This window comes from Coregonus lavaretus (genome assembly GCF_964263955.1).
Source record: "Coregonus lavaretus genome assembly, contig: HAP1_SCAFFOLD_465, whole genome shotgun sequence".
NCBI classification, from domain to species: domain Eukaryota; kingdom Metazoa; phylum Chordata; class Actinopteri; order Salmoniformes; family Salmonidae; genus Coregonus; species Coregonus lavaretus.
This window is the reverse complement of record NW_028164548.1, coordinates 53,612-72,148: the sequence shown is the minus strand read 5'-3', so window position 1 is coordinate 72,148 and position 18,537 is coordinate 53,612. Positions and strand designations below refer to the sequence as shown.

Genomic DNA, 18,537 nt, shown 5'->3' with positions numbered 1-18,537 from the left:
CACAGATATTGAATTTTTTTAAAACCTTTTTTTAAATTTATTCTTTCGTTAGAAGCCTTTGACTCGCCTCCTGAAGTCCGACGGTACACAGCACATCCATTGATTAGGAAGCACACCGGGGTTTACATCAGCAAGAGCAGGGTAGGACAGGGCTCATGATTGGGATAACCTATCCATTGCACTGTGTAACACTGTATACACCATCCCAGCAGCAGTGCAAAAACTCGGAAAAGGAAGTACATTTTCTTAGAAATGGAACTTGGCGCTGTTCTTCTCCGAGCATTCTCTTCCTATAGCCTTAGGCCTACAGTAGAGGCCATGGATCATGTGATTGAGACCAAGCGAAAGATCATGACCCTCCCCCATTGTGAACAATTGCGTGCATTTTCGACCACTCCCTAATTTCATTAAATCAAGAAATACAAAATATAAATCGACTTTTACTAGATAGAATATGAACGTATCGGCTGGATACTTGCCTTAAGTGTATGGAGACTTTACATGACCTAAATATCAATATATAATAGGCTATAAACCTATGAGTATTTTTGGTGAGCCGGTTCATTTGACTCCGTTCACATAAGAGAGCCATCATTTGGCTCCCAAACGGCTCTTCATTTAAAACGCTTAATTGCAAATCTACAATATAAAGGTCAAAAGGTAGACTACCATTACGTCAGATAGTGAAATGCGCGATCAAATACATTTTTACCTGGATAAATTATTAGATCACCTGCTTAAAAAATAAGTTTATTTTTAACGCACTACAAACATAAGCCTGGAGCAGAATGACGCGCTCTCCCCACTATTTACTGTTTCTGCAGTAAGGATTCACCCTCTTTAGATAATTATTGTGTAACTTATCTGCGGGTGATCGTTGTTTTGAGCTCAAAAAGCACCTCCTAGCTGCATGTAAATCAGGGAGAACAAATTAACGGCTCTTTCACCGATGCAATTCGATTCCCGACGTTCACCAAAAAGATCCGTTCACAAAGAGCCGTTCTTTCGCGAACGACCCCATCACTAGTTGAAATAGGAAATACATGTATAAGGAAGTAAAGGACGTTGTCGTCGAAGAAAAATGTTTAAGAGGTTTGTAGCGTTCTTGTACAATTTAATGTAGACTATTATTTATTGAGAAGTTATGCTATCATAAAGAGAGAGATGATTTAGGGGGGTAAGACATCCGCCAAGTTATTACAATATTGATTTCAGCTTCCGTGAATGATAATTTTGGCTAATTAACATTGGTGTTAGTGATCAGCCTAATCAATAAGATCGAATGTGATGTGATAGGCTACAGGGCTATGATTATGGGTATTATTGTTATAGGCGATTGACAGCACATTATCGTGATAATTATCCGCGTGAAAGACTGTGGAAACGGCGCACTTTCACTTCCTGAAAGAAGACGTGCATCGGAATTATGTAAAGCTGTCCACTAAATAACATAGTATGTCTCGTCAAGTAAAAGTGACGTGCAACAATGTGCATAGAAACTATTTAAATGTAGCGCTAAATCAAATTTTAAGTTTAAAGCTTTCTGGTGACGGATCAGAAAGGCGGTGGTCCGTTTGGCGCAGGTGCGCTCGATATAATTTACCGGCTCACGTACGCGCATTGTTAACCACAGGTTGAATCGGCAGCACACCTTTTCTCTGAATGCAAAACCCCGGTGCCCCGGGCGAGATAAACTGATCGCACCTCAAGGGAACTCAAGCGCTGCATGGGTGTATTCACTAAACCAGGGATGGGCAACTGGCGGGCCGCGACCCACCTTTTGTAGTCCCGCGGACCAATAATAAAAGACGTTGTTTTGGATCTCAGTCTGGGTCTCAACTTGCTGTTGACCGTTAGAATAATAGAACACACGAGGTGCAATTTCGAAATGTGGTTGTGCCTCAGCAGTCACTCAATTAGCCCATGTCAGCTACATTTGTTTTTAGATTGGTAGGTTACTGAATTACAGACCGCGGGTGGGGACCATTGATCGTCAGTTATCATATTAAAAACGGCAAACATTTGCCTCCACCCTTTGGCAAAATGTGTAGAATTGCATGAAATGAGTTAGAAAATTGCCCAATATTCTCTCCGCCCTCATGGCGAAATGTGTCGAATTGCATGAAATTAGTTAGAAAATTGCGAAATATTCTCTCCGCCCTCATGGCGAAATGTGTAGAATTGCATGAAATGAGTTAGAAAATTGCGAAATATTCTCTCCGCCCTCATGGCGAAATGTGTAGAATTGCAGGAAATGAACATGAAAACTATTATGGATGTGGGTACGCAGAGACACTGCGGCACCCCATGATGAGTTCTGTTTTTTTTTGTGGCACCCACCCCCATCAAAGTTGCCCATCCCACCACTAGGGACCTACCAGAATTTGTCCAATAGAAAAGTATTGTTGTTGAAACATTTTGCTACGGTTTGGTACGGTGTTCACTAATGAGTACACCCAAGCTCAGGCACTATCAAATCACTTGCCAGACAAACAATCTTTTCCATCATTGGACATTTTTCTGCATAAGGTAATTTCCATGTAAAAGGACCCATGAGCACCAACATGTGAAGGTCATAGGAGAATATCAAATTGGGTATCAAATGAAAGCTTAAGAGTCTGTGTTTTAGGGAAATCAGAAGGCATAGATACATTTTTCAACCATTTTCCATCTTAAAGATTATGCATACATTTTCGATGGGACCATCTAGCCAATGAGAGGGCAGATATGTGTGTGAACAACAGGCCATAGAGATAAAGGGACTCATCTTTGTATCTGTGCCATTATAGCATCTGTGACAGCATGGGCAGAGCCATTCAGGCTATCTCCATTTTAAAGTAGTACATTTTCTTCTTCTTCATTGGCTGATTGCTCCCAACTCACAGGAATCCCCATCCAGTTGACTACTTTAAAATGGTGGAAGGCCTCAAGCGCAATGTCCATGCTAAAACCGGTTATATCCCTGATGAGTCCTCTATTTCTATGGCAACAGGCACAACTCCGATGGTTTGTTTACATTTCTACCGTTGTGGCTAGATGGAGTAGGCCTACAGCTCTGTCTAGTGGTTGCGTTGGGGACAACAGTTGTTGACAAATGTAGCATTTTAGCTAAGCCTAACCCTTTTCCTTACCTTAACCTCAGTCTCCTAACCTGCTGTGTTACTTCTCCTAACCTGCTGTGTTACTTCTCCTAACCTGCTGTGTTAGTTCTCCTAACCTGCTGTGTTAGTTCTCCTCCTAACCTGCTGTGTTAGTTCTCCTCCTAACCTGCTGTGTTAGTTCTCCTAACCTGCTGTGTTACTTCTCCTAACCTGCTGTGTTACTTCTCCTAACCTGCTGTGTTAGTTCTCCTAACCTGCTGTGTTAGTTCTCCTCCTAACCTGCTGTGTTAGTTCTCCTCCTAACCTGCTGTGTTAGTTCTCCTCCTAACCTGCTGTGTTAGTTCTCCTCCTAACCTGCTGTGTTAGTTCTCCTCCTAACCTGCTGTGTTAGTTCTCCTAACCTGCTGTGTTAGTTCTCCTAACTTGCTCTGTTAGTTCTCCCAACCTGCTGTGTTAGTTCTCCTCCTAACCTGCTGTGTTAGTTCTCCCAACCTGCTGTGTTAGTTCTCCTAACCTGCTGTGTTAGTTCTCCTAACCTGCTGTGTTAGTTCTCCTAACCTGCTGTGTTAGTTATCCTCCTAACCGCTGTGTTAGTTCTCCTCCTAACCTGCTGTGTTAGTTCTCCTCCTAACCTGCTGTGTTAGTTCTCCTAACCTGCTGTGTTAGTTCTCCTAACCTGCTGTGTTCATTCTCCTAACCTGCTGTGTTAGTTCTCCTAACCTGCTGTGTTAGTTCTCCTCCTAACCTGCTGTGATAGTACTCCTAACCTGCTGTGTTAGTTCTCCTAACCTGCTGTGTTAGTTCTCCTAACCTGCTGTGTTAGTTATCCTCCTAACCCGCTGTGTTAGTTCTCCTCCTAACCTGCTGTGTTAGTTCTCCTCCTAACCTGCTGTGTTAGTTCTCCTCCTAACCTGCTGTGTTAGTTCTCCTAACCTGCTGTGTTAGTTCTCCTAACCTGCTGTGTTAGTTCTCCTAACCTGCTGTGTTAGTTCTCCTAACTTGCTGTGTTAGTTCTCCTAACCTGCTGTGATAGTTCTCCTAATCTGCTGTGTTAGTTCTCCTAACCTGCTGTGTTAGTTCTCCTAACTTGCTGTGTTAGTTCTCCTAACCTGCTGTGATAGTTATCCTAACCTGCTGTGTTAGTTCTCCTAACCTGCTGTGTTAGTTCTCCTAACCTGCTGTGACAGTTCTCCTAACCTGCTGTGTTAGTTCTCCTCCTAACCTGCTGTGTTAGTTCTCCTCCTAACCTGCTGTGTTAGTTCTCCTCCTAACCTGCTGTGTTAGTTCTCCTCATAACCTGCTGTGTTAGTTATCCCCCTAACCTGCTGTGTTAGTTCTCCTCCTAACCTGCTGTGTTAGTTTGCCTCCTAACCTACTGTGTTAGTTTGCCTCCTAACCTGCTGTGTTAGTTCTCCTAACCTGCTGTGTTAGTTCTCCTAACCTGCTGTGTTAGTTTGCCTCCTAACCTGCTGTGTTAGTTTGCCTCCTAACCTGCTGTGTTAGTTTGCCTCCTAACCTGCTGTGTTAGTTCTCCTCCTAACCTGCTGTGTTAGTTCTCCTAACCTGCTGTGTTAGTTCTCCTAACCTGCTGTGTTAGTTCTCCTCCTAACCTGCTGTGTTAGTTCTCCTCCTAACCTACTGTGTTAGTTCTCCTCCTAACCTGCTGTGTTAGTTCTCCTCCTAACCTGCTGTGATAGTTCTCCTCCTAACCTACTGTGTTAGTTCTCCTCCTAACCTGCTGTGTTAGTTCTCCTCCTAACCTGCTGTGTTAGTTCTCCTAACCTGCTGTGTTAGTTCTCCTCCTAACCTGCTGTGATAGTTCTCCTAACCTGCTGTGTTAGTTCTCCTCCTAACCTACTGTGTTAGTTCTCCTCCTAACCTGCTGTGTTAGTTCTCCTCCTAACCTGCTGTGATAGTTCTCCTCCTAACCTACTGTGTTAGTTCTCCTCCTAACCTGCTGTGATAGTTCTCCTAACCTGCTGTGTTAGTTCTCCTAACCTGCTGTGTTAGTTCTCCTCCTAACCTGCTGTGTTAGTTCTCCTCCTAACCTGCTGTGTTAGTTCTCCTCCTAACCTGCTGTGTTAGTTCTCCTAACCTGCTGTGTTAGTTCTCCTCCTAACCTGCTGTGTTAGTTCTCCTCCTAACCTGCTGTGTTACTTCTCCTCCTAACCTGCTGTGTTAGTTCTCCTCCTAACCTGCTGTGTTAGTTCTCCTCCTAACCTGCTGTGTTAGTTCTCCTCCTAACCTGCTGTGTTAGTCCTCCTAACTTGCTGTGTTAGTTCTCCTCCTAACCTGCTGTGTTAGTCCTCCTAACCTGCTGTGTTAGTTCTCCTCCTAACCTGCTGTGTTAGTTCTCCTCCTAACCTGCTGTGTTAGTTCTCCTCCTAACCTGCTGTGTTAGTTCTCCTCCTAACCTGCTGTGTTAGTTCTCCTAACCTGCTGTGTTAGTTCTCCTCCTAACCTGCTGTGTTAGTTCTCCTCCTAACCTGCTGTGTTAGTTCTCCTCCTAACCTGCTGTGTTAGTTCTCCTCCTAACCTGCTGTGTTAGTTCTCCTCCTAACCTGCTGTGTTAGTTCTCCTCCTAACCTGCTGTGTTAGTTCTCCTAACCTGCTGTGTTAGTTCTCCTCCTAACCTGCTGTGTTAATTCTCCTCCTAACCTGCTGTGTTAGTTCTCCTCCTAACCTGCTGTGTTAGTTCTCCTCCTAACCTGCTGTGTTAGTTCTCCTCCTAACCTGCTGTGTTAGTTCTCCTCCTAACCTGCTGTGTTAGTTCTCCTCCTAACCTGCTGTGTTAGTTCTCCTCCTAACCTGCTGTGTTAGTTCTCCTCCTAACCTGCTGTGTTAGTTCTCCTCCTAACCTGCTGTGTTAGTTCTCCTCCTAACCTACTGTGTTAGTTCTCCTCCTAACCTGCTGTGTTAGTTCTCCTAACCTGCTGTGTTAGTTTCCTAACCTGCTGTGTTAGTTCTCCTAAACTGCTGTGTTAGTTCTCCTAACCTGCTGTATTAGTTCTCCTCCTAACCTGCTGTGTTAGTTCTCCTCCTAACCTGCTGTGTTAGTTCTCCTCCTAACCTGCTGTGTTAGTTCTCCTCCTAACCTGCTGTGTTAGTTCTCCTCCTAACCTGCTGTGTTAGTTCTCCTAACCTGCTGTGTTAGTTCTCCTCCTAACCTGCTGTGTTAGTTCTCCTCCTAACCTGCTGTGTTAGTTCTCCTCCTAACCTGCTGTGTTAGTTCTCCTCCTAACCTGCTGTGTTAGTTCTCCTCCTAACCTGCTGTGTTAGTTCTCCTAACCTGCTGTGTTAGTTCTCCTAACCTGCTGTGTTAGTTCTCCTAACCTGCTGTGTTAGTTCTCCTCCTAACCTGCTGTGTTAGTTCTCCTCCTAACCTGCTGTGTTAGTTCTCCTAACCTGCTGTGTTAGTTCTCCTCCTAACCTGCTGTGATAGTTCTCCTAACCTGCTGTGTTAGTTCTCCTCCTAACCTGCTGTGTTAGTTCTCCTAACCTGCTGTGATAGTTCTCCTAACCTGCTGTGTTAGTTCTCCTCCTAACCTGCTGTGTTAGTTCTCCAACCAGGGAGACTAGCTGTTGTTATGGAGTCAGCTAATGGGGATCCAACCAGGTAGACTAGCTGTTGTTATGGAGTCATGGGATCCAACCAGGTAGACTAGCTGTTGTTATGGAGTCAGCTAATGGGGATCCAACCAGGGAGACTAGCTGTTGTTATGGACTCAGCTAATGCGGATCCAACCAGGTAGACTAGCTGTTGTTATGGAGTCAGCTAATGGGGATCCAACCAGGTAGACTAGCTGTTGTTATGGAGTCAGCTAATGGGGATCCAACCAGGTAGACTAGCTGTTGTTATGGAGTCAGCTAATGGGGATCCAACCAGGGAGACTAGCTGTTGTTATGGAGTCAGCTAATGGGGATCCAACCAGGGAGACTAGCTGTTGTTATGGAGTCAGCTAATGGGGATCCAACCAGGTAGACTAGCTGTTGTTATGGAGTCAGCTAATGGGGATCCAACCAGGGAGACTAGCTGTTATGGAGTCAGCTAATGGGGATCCAACCAGGTAGACTAGCTGTTGTTATGGGGTCAGCTAATGGGGATCCAACCAGGTAGACTAGCTGTTGTTATGGAGTCAGCTAATGGGGATCCAACCAGGTAGACTAGCTGTTGTTATGGAGTCAGCTAATGGGGATCCAACCAGGTAGACTAGCTGTTGTTATGGAGTCAGCTAATGGGGATCCAACCAGGTAGACTATCTGTTGTTATGGAGTCAGCTAATGGGGATCCAACCAGGTAGACTAGCTGTTGTTATGGAGTCAGCTAATGGGGATCCAACCAGGTAGACTAGCTGTTGTTATGGAGTCAGCTAATGGGGATCCAACCAGGGAGACTAGCTGTTGTTATGGAGTCAGCTAATGGGGATCCAACCAGGTAGACTAGCTGTTGTTATGGAGTCAGCTAATGAGGATCCAACCAGGTAGACTAGCTGTTGTTATGGAGTCAGCTAATGGGGATCCAACCAGGGAGACTAGCTGTTGTTATGGAGTCAGCTAATGGGGATCCAACCAGGGAGACTAGCTGTTGTAATGGAGTCAGCTAATGAGGATCCAACCAGGTAGACTAGCTGTTGTTATGAAGTCAGGGGATCCAACCAGGTAGACTAGCTGTTGTTATGGAGTCAGCTAATGGGGATCCAACCAGGTAGACTAGCTGTTGTTATGGAGTCAGCTAATGGGGATCCAACCAGGTAGACTAGCTGTTGTTATGGAGTCAGCTAATCGGGATCCAAATCAAATTAATAACATATTGGACTGTGCATGTTTAAATGCAACATGAAGTCTCTGTTTGAACTCTGACCACTGACAGTAAAAGTGTTGGCATTGTTAATGTTCAGAAATATTGACTGTTCTGTTATTTCTTATTGTAGCTGAGTGAGCTGTGACTCGAAAATGAGTCTCTCTGGGGAGAGAGAGGAGGGGACCACTGCCTCTAAAATGAGTCTCTCTGGGGAGAGAGAGGAGGAGACCACTGACTCTAAAATGAGTCTCTCTGGGGAGAGAGAGGAGGAGACCACTGCCTCTAAAACGAGTCTCTCTGGGGAGAGAGAGGAGGGGACCACTGCCTCTAAAATGAGTCTCTCTGGGGAGAGAGAGGAGGGGACCACTGCCTCTAAAATGAGTCTCTCTGGGGAGAGAGAGGAGGGGACCACTGCCTCTAAAATGACTCAAGACACCAGTTCTAAGAGGTAAGAGATGACATGTAAAATATACAGTTCTCTTAAAGATATAAACCTAAAGGGAAAGGTTTTCCCAAATTACATCAAATGTAGGTCTACATCATTCATTTAAAAGTCCCCAAACAGATTTACCAATTGCAGACTGTAGCTTTATAAAGAAACATTAGGACTTCTATGAGTTCAGCTATACAGTTGTTGAAATGTTGTAGATGAGGTACTGATGAGATATTGATGAGGTGATCTGCCTCCCTGTTTTGTTCAGTGTCCAGAAGCCCAGAGCAGAGTCACCTGCCCCCAGCCTGCTATCAATGAAGATTGATCAGCCACCTGCTTTCAGCCAGGAACCATTACCAGATGACAATAAGGAAGTGGAGAGTTTGGACAGTGAGGATGCATTAAAGATCACACACAACCTTCTGGACAGAAGAAGTAAGACTGTGTTTCATACAATATTACAAAGAACGGGACAAAGGCCCCTCTAACACACACACACACACACACACACACACACACACACACACACACACACACACACACACACACACACACACACACACACACACACACACACACACACACACACACACACACACACACACACACACACACACACACACACACACACACACACACACATACACATACACATACACATACACATACACACACACACACACACACACACACATGAACTTATGAGTCCCAACTCTCATTGTTTTCCTACAGGTCAAACTCTTCTGACAGTCCAACAAGACATTAAGGCTAAACTGAAACACAAGTATCAACACATATCTGAAGGAATTGGACACCATGGAAACCAAAGTCTGTTAAAGGACATCTACACAGAGCTCTACATCACAGAGGGTGGAAGTGGAGGGGTCAATAATGAACATGAGGTGAGACAGATAGAGATGGCATCCAAGAAACAAACCACACAAGAGACACCAATCAAATGCAACGACATCTTCAAGCCTTTAGCTGGACAAGACAAACCTATCAGAACTGTGCTGACAAAAGGAATCGCTGGCATTGGAAAAACAGTCTCTGTGCAGAAGGTCATCCTTGACTGGGCAGAGGGAAAAGCAAATCAGGACGTTCATTTCATGTTTCCTCTTCCTTTCCGTGATCTGAACCTGAAAAGGGACCAATACAGTCTGATGCAACTTCTTTCCCACTACTTCTCAGAGCTGAAAGAGATTGACAACATTGAAGATGGTGAAACCAAAACTGTTTTCATTTTTGATGGTCTGGATGAGTGTCGACTTCCTCTAGACTTCAAAAACAATGAGAGGTGCTGTGATGTCACGAAGCCAACCTCAGTGGACGTGCTGCTGACAAACCTCATCAAGGGGAATCTGCTTCCCTCTGCTCTCCTCTGGATAACCTCACGGCCTGCAGCAGCCAATCAGATCCCACCTGAGTGTGTTGACCAGGTGACAGAGGTACGAGGGTTCAATGATCCACAGAAGGAGGAGTACTTCAGGAAGAAAATCACAGATCAGAATCTGGCCAATGAAATCATCAAACACATGAAGACATCAAGGAGCCTCCACATCATGTGCCACATGCCAGTCTTCTGTTGGATATCAGCCACTGTCCTTGAGATGATGCTGAAAGAGGCAGAGAAGGATGAAGTCCCCAAAACTCTGACCCAGATGTTCACACACTTCACGCTCATCCAAATCATTGTGAAGAACAAGAAGTACAACAATGCCACAGAGACAAACCCAAAGGAACTGTCTCAGTCAGACAAAGAGATGATCCTGAAACTGGCAAAGCTGGCTTTCCAACAGCTGCAGAAGGGCAACCTGATCTTCTATGAGGAGGACCTGAGAGAGTGTGGCCTTGATGTCACAGAGGCATCAGAGTACTCAGCATTGTGTACAGAGATCTTTAAAGAAGAATCTGGGCTGAACCAAGAGAAGGTCTACAGCTTTGTGCATCTGAGCATTCAGGAGTTTCTAGCAGCAGTGCATGCTTTAGAATCATGTCTGGACAAGAAGGAAAATGTTTTTTCCACCACTAGTGAGGATGAAGAGGAGGAGTCAATCCAGTTGTCTGACTTACACAGGAGAGCAGTGGACCAGGCCTTGAAGAGTGAGAATGGACACCTGGACCTGTTCCTCCGCTTCCTTCTGGGTCTCTCACTGGAGTCCAATCAGAATCTGTTACGAGGCCTTCTGACACAGACAGGAAGTACAACACAGAGCAATGAGGAAACAGTTGAGAGAACAGTCAGGTACCTTTTAGACAAGATCAAAAGGGAATCCTCACCAGAAAGGATCATCAACTTGTTCCACTGTCTGAATGAACTTGGTGCCAACTCTCTAGTTGAAGAAATGCAAACCTCCCTGCGATCAGGAACTCTTTCAGAAACAAGACTAAAACCTGACCAATGTTCAGCCCTGGCCTACCTGTTACTGATGTCAGAGGAGGTGCTGGAGGAGTTTGACCTGAAGACATACACCACATCAGAGGAAGGTTATCAGAGGTTGCTGCCGGTAGTGAAAACCTGCAAGAGAGCACTGTAAGTTCTGCTATTGAGTTGATGTATACAGTATCATTATTCTAAAGGATTTGTATATCTAACAGATGATCTCCTCTCTCCAGACTGTCTGGCTGTAAACTCACATATGAATCCTGTGAGACTCTGGCCTCAGCTCTGCAGACACCAAACTCCCCCCTGAGAGAACTGGACCTCAGCTACAATTACCTGGGATACCGAGGAGTGAAGCTGCTCTGTGTTGGACTAACCAGTCCACTCTGCAACATACAGACACTAGTGTGAGTTAACTATCTTCAGTATGAGTTATTATGTGGATGTTTTAAACATTATTTGAACGACTTAGTAAATATGCAGAAACATACATAAAATGTGATAAATATATCAAACTAAGGTAAATATCTTGAGTGAGTTAGTATGTTTTTGACGTTGGTTAAACATGTGTCCTTCTGTTATTGTCTTAATGCTGTCACGATCGTCGTAGGATTGAGTAGACCAAGGCGCAGCGTTGCGGGTGAACATATTTATATTTATTAACTAGATCACACGATCAAAACAATGAACGAAACGTGAAGTCCTTCGATACACAAACCAAAAGGAACAAGAAACCACAACACAAAGTGAAAAGACCGATAGTTAAAAATGGCTCCCAATCAGAGACAACCAGCTGACACTCGTTGCCTCTGATTGGGAGTCACTCAGGCCAACCTAGACATACAAAACATAGACTTACACACCCTGGCTCAACATAACATAGTCCCCAGAGCCAGGGCGTGACAGTACCCCCCCCCAAAGGCGTGGACTCCGGCCGCGCCAAACAACCACAACAGGGGAGGGACCGGGTGGGCACTTGGTGCGGGGAGCAGGAATGAGCCGGACCGGGCTGACGACGCGCACCACTGACCTGGTGCGGGGAGTTTGGATGGGCCGGACTGGGCTGGCGACGCGCACCACAGACTTGGTACGGAGAGCAGGAACGGGCCGGACAGGGCTGACGAAACGCACCATAGACTTGGTGCGGAGAGCAGGCACGGGCCGTGCCGGACTGACGACGCACACCACTGGCTTGGTGCGGGAAGCTTGGATGGGCCGGACTGGGCTGGCGACGCGCACCACAGACTTGGTGCGGAGAGCAGGCACGGGCCGTGCCGGACTGACGACGCACACCACTGGCTTGGTGCGGGAAGCTTGGATGGGCCGGACTGGGCTGGCGACGCGCACCACAGACTTGGTGCGGAGAGCAGGAACGGGCCGTGCCGGACTGACGACGCACACCACTGGCTTGGTGCGGGAAGCTTGGATGGGCCGGACTGGGCTTGCGACGCGCACCACAGACTTGGTGCGGAGAGCAGGAATGGGCCGGACCGGGCTGGCGACGCGCACCACCGACTTGGTACGGAGAGCAGGAATGGGCCGGACTGGGCTGGCGACGCGCACCACAGACTTGGTGCGGAGAGCAGGAACGGGCCGGACAGGGCTGACGAAACGCACCACAGACTTGGTGCGGGGAGCAGGAATGGGCCGGACTGGGCTGGCGACGCGCACCACAGACTTGGTGTGGGGAGCAGGAATGGGCCGGACAGGGCTGACGACGCGCACCACAGGCTCGGTGCGAGAGTCAGGAACAGGCCGAACCGTACTGGGGACACACGCCACTGGCCCTATGCAGGGATCAGGAACGGGCCGGACCGGACTGGTAATACACCCCAGTACCTCTCGCCGTGCCTCCACACTTTCCCTCTCCTCTGTGACCAGTGGCCCCCTTAACCTGGCGGCCTCCTCTTCACACCCGCTGGACCGCTCCATTGCGGCCTCCTGCTGCCCCGTCGTCCACGTCGTGAGCCCCCCCCTAAACATTTTCTGGGGTTCTCTCCTCCCCGTGGACCAGGCCTCCCTAGCTCTCGCCAGACTCTCGATCCATTGCTTCATAGACCAGCCTCTCTCCTCTTCACTTAGCGTGGCCCAGCCGAAACTCCTACTCCCCTGATCCCAGGTCCTTCCTCTCTCCTCTTCACGCTGCTTGGTCCATTTTTGGTGGTTTCTTCTGTCCTATTGTTGTATTTTGAGAGTTCGCACTGCGTGCGCTTTTTTCTTGTTTTCGCACTGTTGTTGCTGTGCGTAATTGTTCGTGCCACCCGGTTGGGTTGGCGACTCATTCCTGTTTGGATTTACTAAAGTCTGTTGACGAACACCCCTGTTCCTGCGCTTGATTCCCTGCACCACATCCACACGCAGCGTTCTGACAAATGCATCTCATTATTCTTAAAGCTTTGCATATTTATCAGTGTATTGACATATTTCCTCTCTCCAGACTGGCTGACTGTAAACTCACATATGAATCCTGTGAGACTCTGGCCTCAGCTCTGCAGACACCAAACTCCCCCCTGAGAGAACTGGACCTCAGCTACAATGACCTGGGAGACAGAGGAGTGGAGCTGCTCTGTGTTGGACTAACCAGTTCACTCTGCAACATACAGACACTAGTGTGAGTTAAATATCTTCAGTATCCACTGTGAGTGTTTATTTATTATGTATGTAGTTTGTATGTGTATGTTTTTAACATTATTTGAACATCTTGGTAAATATCCAGAAACATACATAAAATGTGATAAATATATCAAACTAAGGTTAAATATCTTGAGTGAGTTAGTATGTTTTTAACATTGGTTAATCATGTGTCCTTCTGTTATTGTCTTAATGCATCTCATTATTCTTAAAGCTTTGCATATTTAACAGTGTATCACTATATCTCCTCTCTCCAGACTGTCTGGCTGTAAACTCACATATGAATCCTGTGAGACTCTGGCTTCAGCTCTGCAGACACCAAACTCCACCCTGAGAGAACTGGACCTCAGCTACAATCACCTGGGGGACAGAGGAGTGAAGCTGCTCTGTGTTGGACTAACCAGTACACTCTGCAACATACAGACACTAGTGTGAGTTAACTATCTTCAGTATCCACTGTGAGTGTTTATGTATTATGTATGTACTATATACTGAACAAGAATATAAACGTAACATGCAACCATTTCAAAGGGTTTACTGAGTTACAGTTCATACAAGGAAATCAGTCAATTGAAATAAATTCATTAGGCCCTAATCAATGGATTTCACATAAATGGGAATTCAGATATGCATCTGTTGGTCACAGATACCTTAAAAAAAAGTATGGGTGTGTATCAGAAAACCAGTCCGTATCTGGTGTGACCACCATTTGCCTCATGCAGCGCGACACATCTCATTCACATAGAGTTGATCAGGCTGTTGATTGTGGCCTGTGGAATGTTGTCCCACTCCTCTTCAATGGCTGTGCGAAGTTGCTGGAAACTGCCGGGAACTGGAAGACGCTGTCGTACACGTCGATCCAGAGCATCCCAAACATGCATGTCTGGTGAGTATGCAGTCCATGGAAGAACTGGGACATTTTCAGCTTCCAGGAATTGTATACAGATCCTTGCGACACGGGGCTGTGCATTATCATGCTGAAACATGAGGTGATGGCGGAGGATGTATGGAAAGACAATGGGCCTCAGGATCTCGTCACGGTATCTCTGTGCATTCAAATTGCCATCGATAAAATGTGATTGTGTTCATTGTCCGTAGCTTATGCCTGCCCATACCATAACCCCACCGCGACCATGGGGCACTCTGTTCACAACGTTGACATCAGCAAACCGCTCGCCCACACAATGCCATCACGACGCCATAAACGCTTTCTGCCATCTTCCCGGTACAGTTGAAACCGGGATTCATCCGTGAAGAGCACACTTCTCCAGTGTGTCAGTGGCCATCGAAGGTGAGCATTTGCCCACTGAAGGCGGTTACGACGCCGAACTGCAGTCAGTTTAAGACCCTGGTGAGGATGACGAGCACGCAGATGAGCTTCCCTGAGAAGGTTTCTGACTGTTTGTGCAGAACTTTTTCGGTTGTGAAAACCCACAGTTAAATCAGCTGTCCTGGTGGCTTGTCTCAGACCATCCTGCAGGTGAAGAAGCCGGATGTGGAGGTCCTGGGCTGGCGTGTTTACACATGGTCTGCGGTTGTGAGGCCGGTAGGATGTACTGCCAAATTCTCTAAAACGATGTTGGAGGCGGTTTATGGTAGAGAAATTAACATGAAATTCTCTAGCAACAGCTCTGGTGGACATTCCTGCAGTCATCATGCCAATTGCACGCTCCCTCAAAACTTGACACATCTGTGGCATTGTGTTGTGTGACAAAACTGTACATTTCAGAGTGGCCTTTTATTGTCCCCAGCACAAGGTGCACCTGTGTAATGATCATGCAGTTTAATCAGCTTCTTGATATACCACACCTGTCAGGTGAATGGATTATCTTAACAAAATTGATTATCTTAACAAAGGAGAAATGCTCACTAACAGGGATCTAAACAAATTTATGCACAACATTTGAGAGAAATAAGCTTTTGTGCGTATGGAACATATCTGGGATATTTTATTTCAGCTCATGAAATGTGGGACCAACACTTTACATGTTGGGTTTATATTTCTGTTCAGTATAGTTAGTATGTGTATGTTTGTAACATTATTTTAACATTTTTGGGACATATCCAGAAACATACATAACATATATAAAATTAAGGTAAATATCTTGAGTGAGTTAGTATGTTTTTAACATTGGTTAATCATGTGTCCTTCTGTTATTGTCTTAATGCATCTCATTATTCTTAAAGCTTTGCATATTTAAGTGTATCAACATATCTCCTCTCTCCAGACTGTCTGGCTGTAAACTCACATATGAATCCTGTGAGACTCTGGCTTCAGCTCTGCAGACACCAAACTCCCCCCTGAGAGAACTGGACCTCAGCTACAATGACCTGGGAGACAGAGGAGTGGAGCTGCTCTGTGTTGGACTAACCAGTCCACTCTGCAACATACAGACACTTGTGTGAGTTAACTTTCTTCAGTATGAGTTATTATGTGGATGTTTTAAACATTTGTTAATCATGTGCTCTTCTGTCCTCTAGTCTAGGTCAGTGTGGTCTGACAGAGGGTTGCTGTTCAGATCTGGCCTCAGTCCTGAGTTCACCCAACTCACAACTGAAACAACTGGAGCTGAGAGACAATGACCTGCAGGACTCAGGAGTTACACTGCTGTCTGCTGGACTGGAGGATCCAGACTGTAAACTACACACACTGGGGTAAGTACAGCTGTTTCAGTCAGGTCGGTACAGAGCTGAGTTACACTGCCCTCTGCTGGACTGGAGGATCCAGACTGTAAACTACACACACTGGGGTAAGTACAGCTGTTTCAGTCAGGTCGGTACTGAGCTGAGTTACACTGCCCTCTGCTGGACTGGAGGATCCAGACTGTAAACTACACACACTGGGGTATGTACAGCTGTTTCAGTCAGGTCGGTACTGAGCTGAGTTACACTGCCCTCTGCTGGACTGGAGGATCCAGACTGTAAACTACACACACTGGGGTATGTACAGCTGTTTCAATCAGGTCGGTACTGAGCTTAGTAAAACAAATACTCTGAACATCTGATGTTTCATGACAATGTTTGTGTCATGGACAAATATATGGGTGTCCTACAAGATGATTGACACCAGTCCACCAACCTAGACAGCTGTTGTGTCTCTCTGTAGGCTGTCTGGCTGTCTGGTCACAGAGGAGGGCTGTGCTGCTCTGTCTTCAGCTCTGAGGTCAAACCCCTCCCACCTGAAAGAGCTGGACCTGAGCTACAATCACCCAGGAGACTCTGCAGGGGGACTGCTTTCAGCTGCTCTGGTGGATCCCACAGATAAACTGATGAAGCTGATGTAAGTCAGAATAGATGTCCTAATAGTGTGAGCAGTGGTTGTGTCCTATGTAGTGTAGTAGGTTCAGTAACATGAGGACCTGATGGTAGAATACAGGGGACGTTTACCCAGCAGGCTTAGCACTCCAACACAGCATACATCATCACCACATGAATACTCTTCTTCTGCATCTCTGATATCCTGTTGGAATTGTACTCTGTTCTGTATGCAGTAGGTAGGATAGAATACCTGTATGTATCTAGTAATGAATTGTACTCTGTTCTGAATGCAGTAGGTAGGGTAGAATACCTGTATGTCTCTAGTAATGAATTGTACTCTGTTCTGTATGCAGTAGGTAGGATAGAATACCTGCATGTATCTAGTAATGAATTGTACTCTGTTCTGAATGCAGTAGGTAGGATAGAATACCTGTATGTATCTAGTAATGAATTGTACTCTGTTCTGTATGCAGTAGGTAGGATAGAATACCTGTATGTCTCTAGTAATGAATTGTACTCTGTTCTGTATGCAGTAGGTAGGATAGAATACCTGTATGTCTCTAGTAATGAATTGTACTCTGTTCTGTATGCAGTAGGTAGGGTAGAATACCTGTATTTCTCTAGTAATGAACTTGGATAGTGCACCAGAACACAACAATATGGTTTAAATGCTGACTGCTTTATTAGGTCTTTGTCAGTCAATAACCTGTTTCTCCTACAGTGTGGATCATGGTGGAGAGTTCAGGCTGAAACCAGGGCTGAGGAAATGTAAGTCTCTTCAATCCTAATTAACTGCATATTCAGAACTACAGTAACATAGTAACTTATCAATACTTGTTCTCTACCTACAAAACAACATTTTATATGAAGATGTGGTTTGATTAAACTCTCCTTTTGTCTACAGATGCCTGTCATCTCACCCTGGACCCAAATACAGCAAACCCAGACCTGATACTGTCTGAGGGGAACAGGAAGGTGACATGGGTGGAGGAGAAGCAGCATTATGAAGACCATCCAGACAGATTTGACCATCATCCCCAAGTTCTCTGCAGAGAAGGCTTATCTGGATCTCGTTATTACTGGGAGGTGGAGAAGGATGGTGACGCGGCTCACATTGGTGTGGTGTACAAAGGAATGAAGAGGAAGGGAGAGGATAATGACAGTTGGATTGGAGCCAATAGGAAGTCCTGGAGTTTATTCTACTATGGCAGTGTATATCACCTTTACCATGCTGGAGTCATCAGATCCATCCCTGGTCCTGTTTCTAACAGAGTTGGAGTGTATCTGGACTGGCCAGCTGGTACTTTGTCCTTCTATAGTGTGTCCTCCTCTGGTACACTGACACACCTTTACACAGAACACACCACATTCACTGAACCCCTCTATCCTGGGTTTGTGGTTTCCTCCTCCTCCTCAGTGACCCTGTGTCAGATAGATGACCAACACATTCAAAGGTGAGTCATGACAATGTTTTATCATGTGTTTTCCTCTGGAATCATTCCTACAATTAGATTAGTAGTGGTGTGTTTTAATGTGTTCTGTTGGACCTACAGACAGTTAGATTAGTAGTTGTGTGTTTTAATGTGTTCTGTTGGACCTACAGACAGTTAGATTAGTAGTAGTGGTGTGTTTTAATGTGTTCTGTTGGACCTACAGACAGTTAGATTAGTAGTAGGGGTGTGTTTTAATGTGTTCTGTTGGACCTACAGACAGTTAGATTAGTAGTAGTGGTGTGTTTTAATGTGTTCTGTTGGACCTGCAGACAGTTAGATTAGTAGTAGTGGTGTGTTTTAATGTGTTCTGTTGGACCTACAGACAGTTAGATTAGTAGTAGTGGTGTGTTTTAATGTGTTCTGTTGGACCTACAGACAGTTAGATTAGTAGTAGTGGTGTGTTTTAATGTGTTCTGTTGGACCTACAGACAGTTAGA

The 18,537-nt window shown here is 45.7% G+C and overlaps 1 protein-coding gene across 1 annotated transcript; it reads left to right on the top strand.

Annotated features, from left to right (window-relative positions):
- Positions 1–8,209: 8,209 nt before the first annotated feature.
- Positions 8,210–18,065, top strand: LOC311116915 (protein NLRC3-like; the record flags this gene model as incomplete). Its single annotated transcript, XM_084191934.1, has 9 exons — positions 8,210–8,350; positions 8,604–8,770; positions 9,068–10,868; positions 13,607–13,780; positions 15,578–15,751; positions 15,831–16,004; positions 16,456–16,629; positions 17,329–17,375; positions 17,512–18,065. Exons 1-9 carry the CDS (start codon positions 8,235–8,237, stop codon positions 18,063–18,065), a joined length of 3,381 nt encoding a protein of 1,126 aa, XP_084048060.1. The 5' UTR covers positions 8,210–8,234.
- Positions 18,066–18,537: the final 472 nt, after the last annotated feature.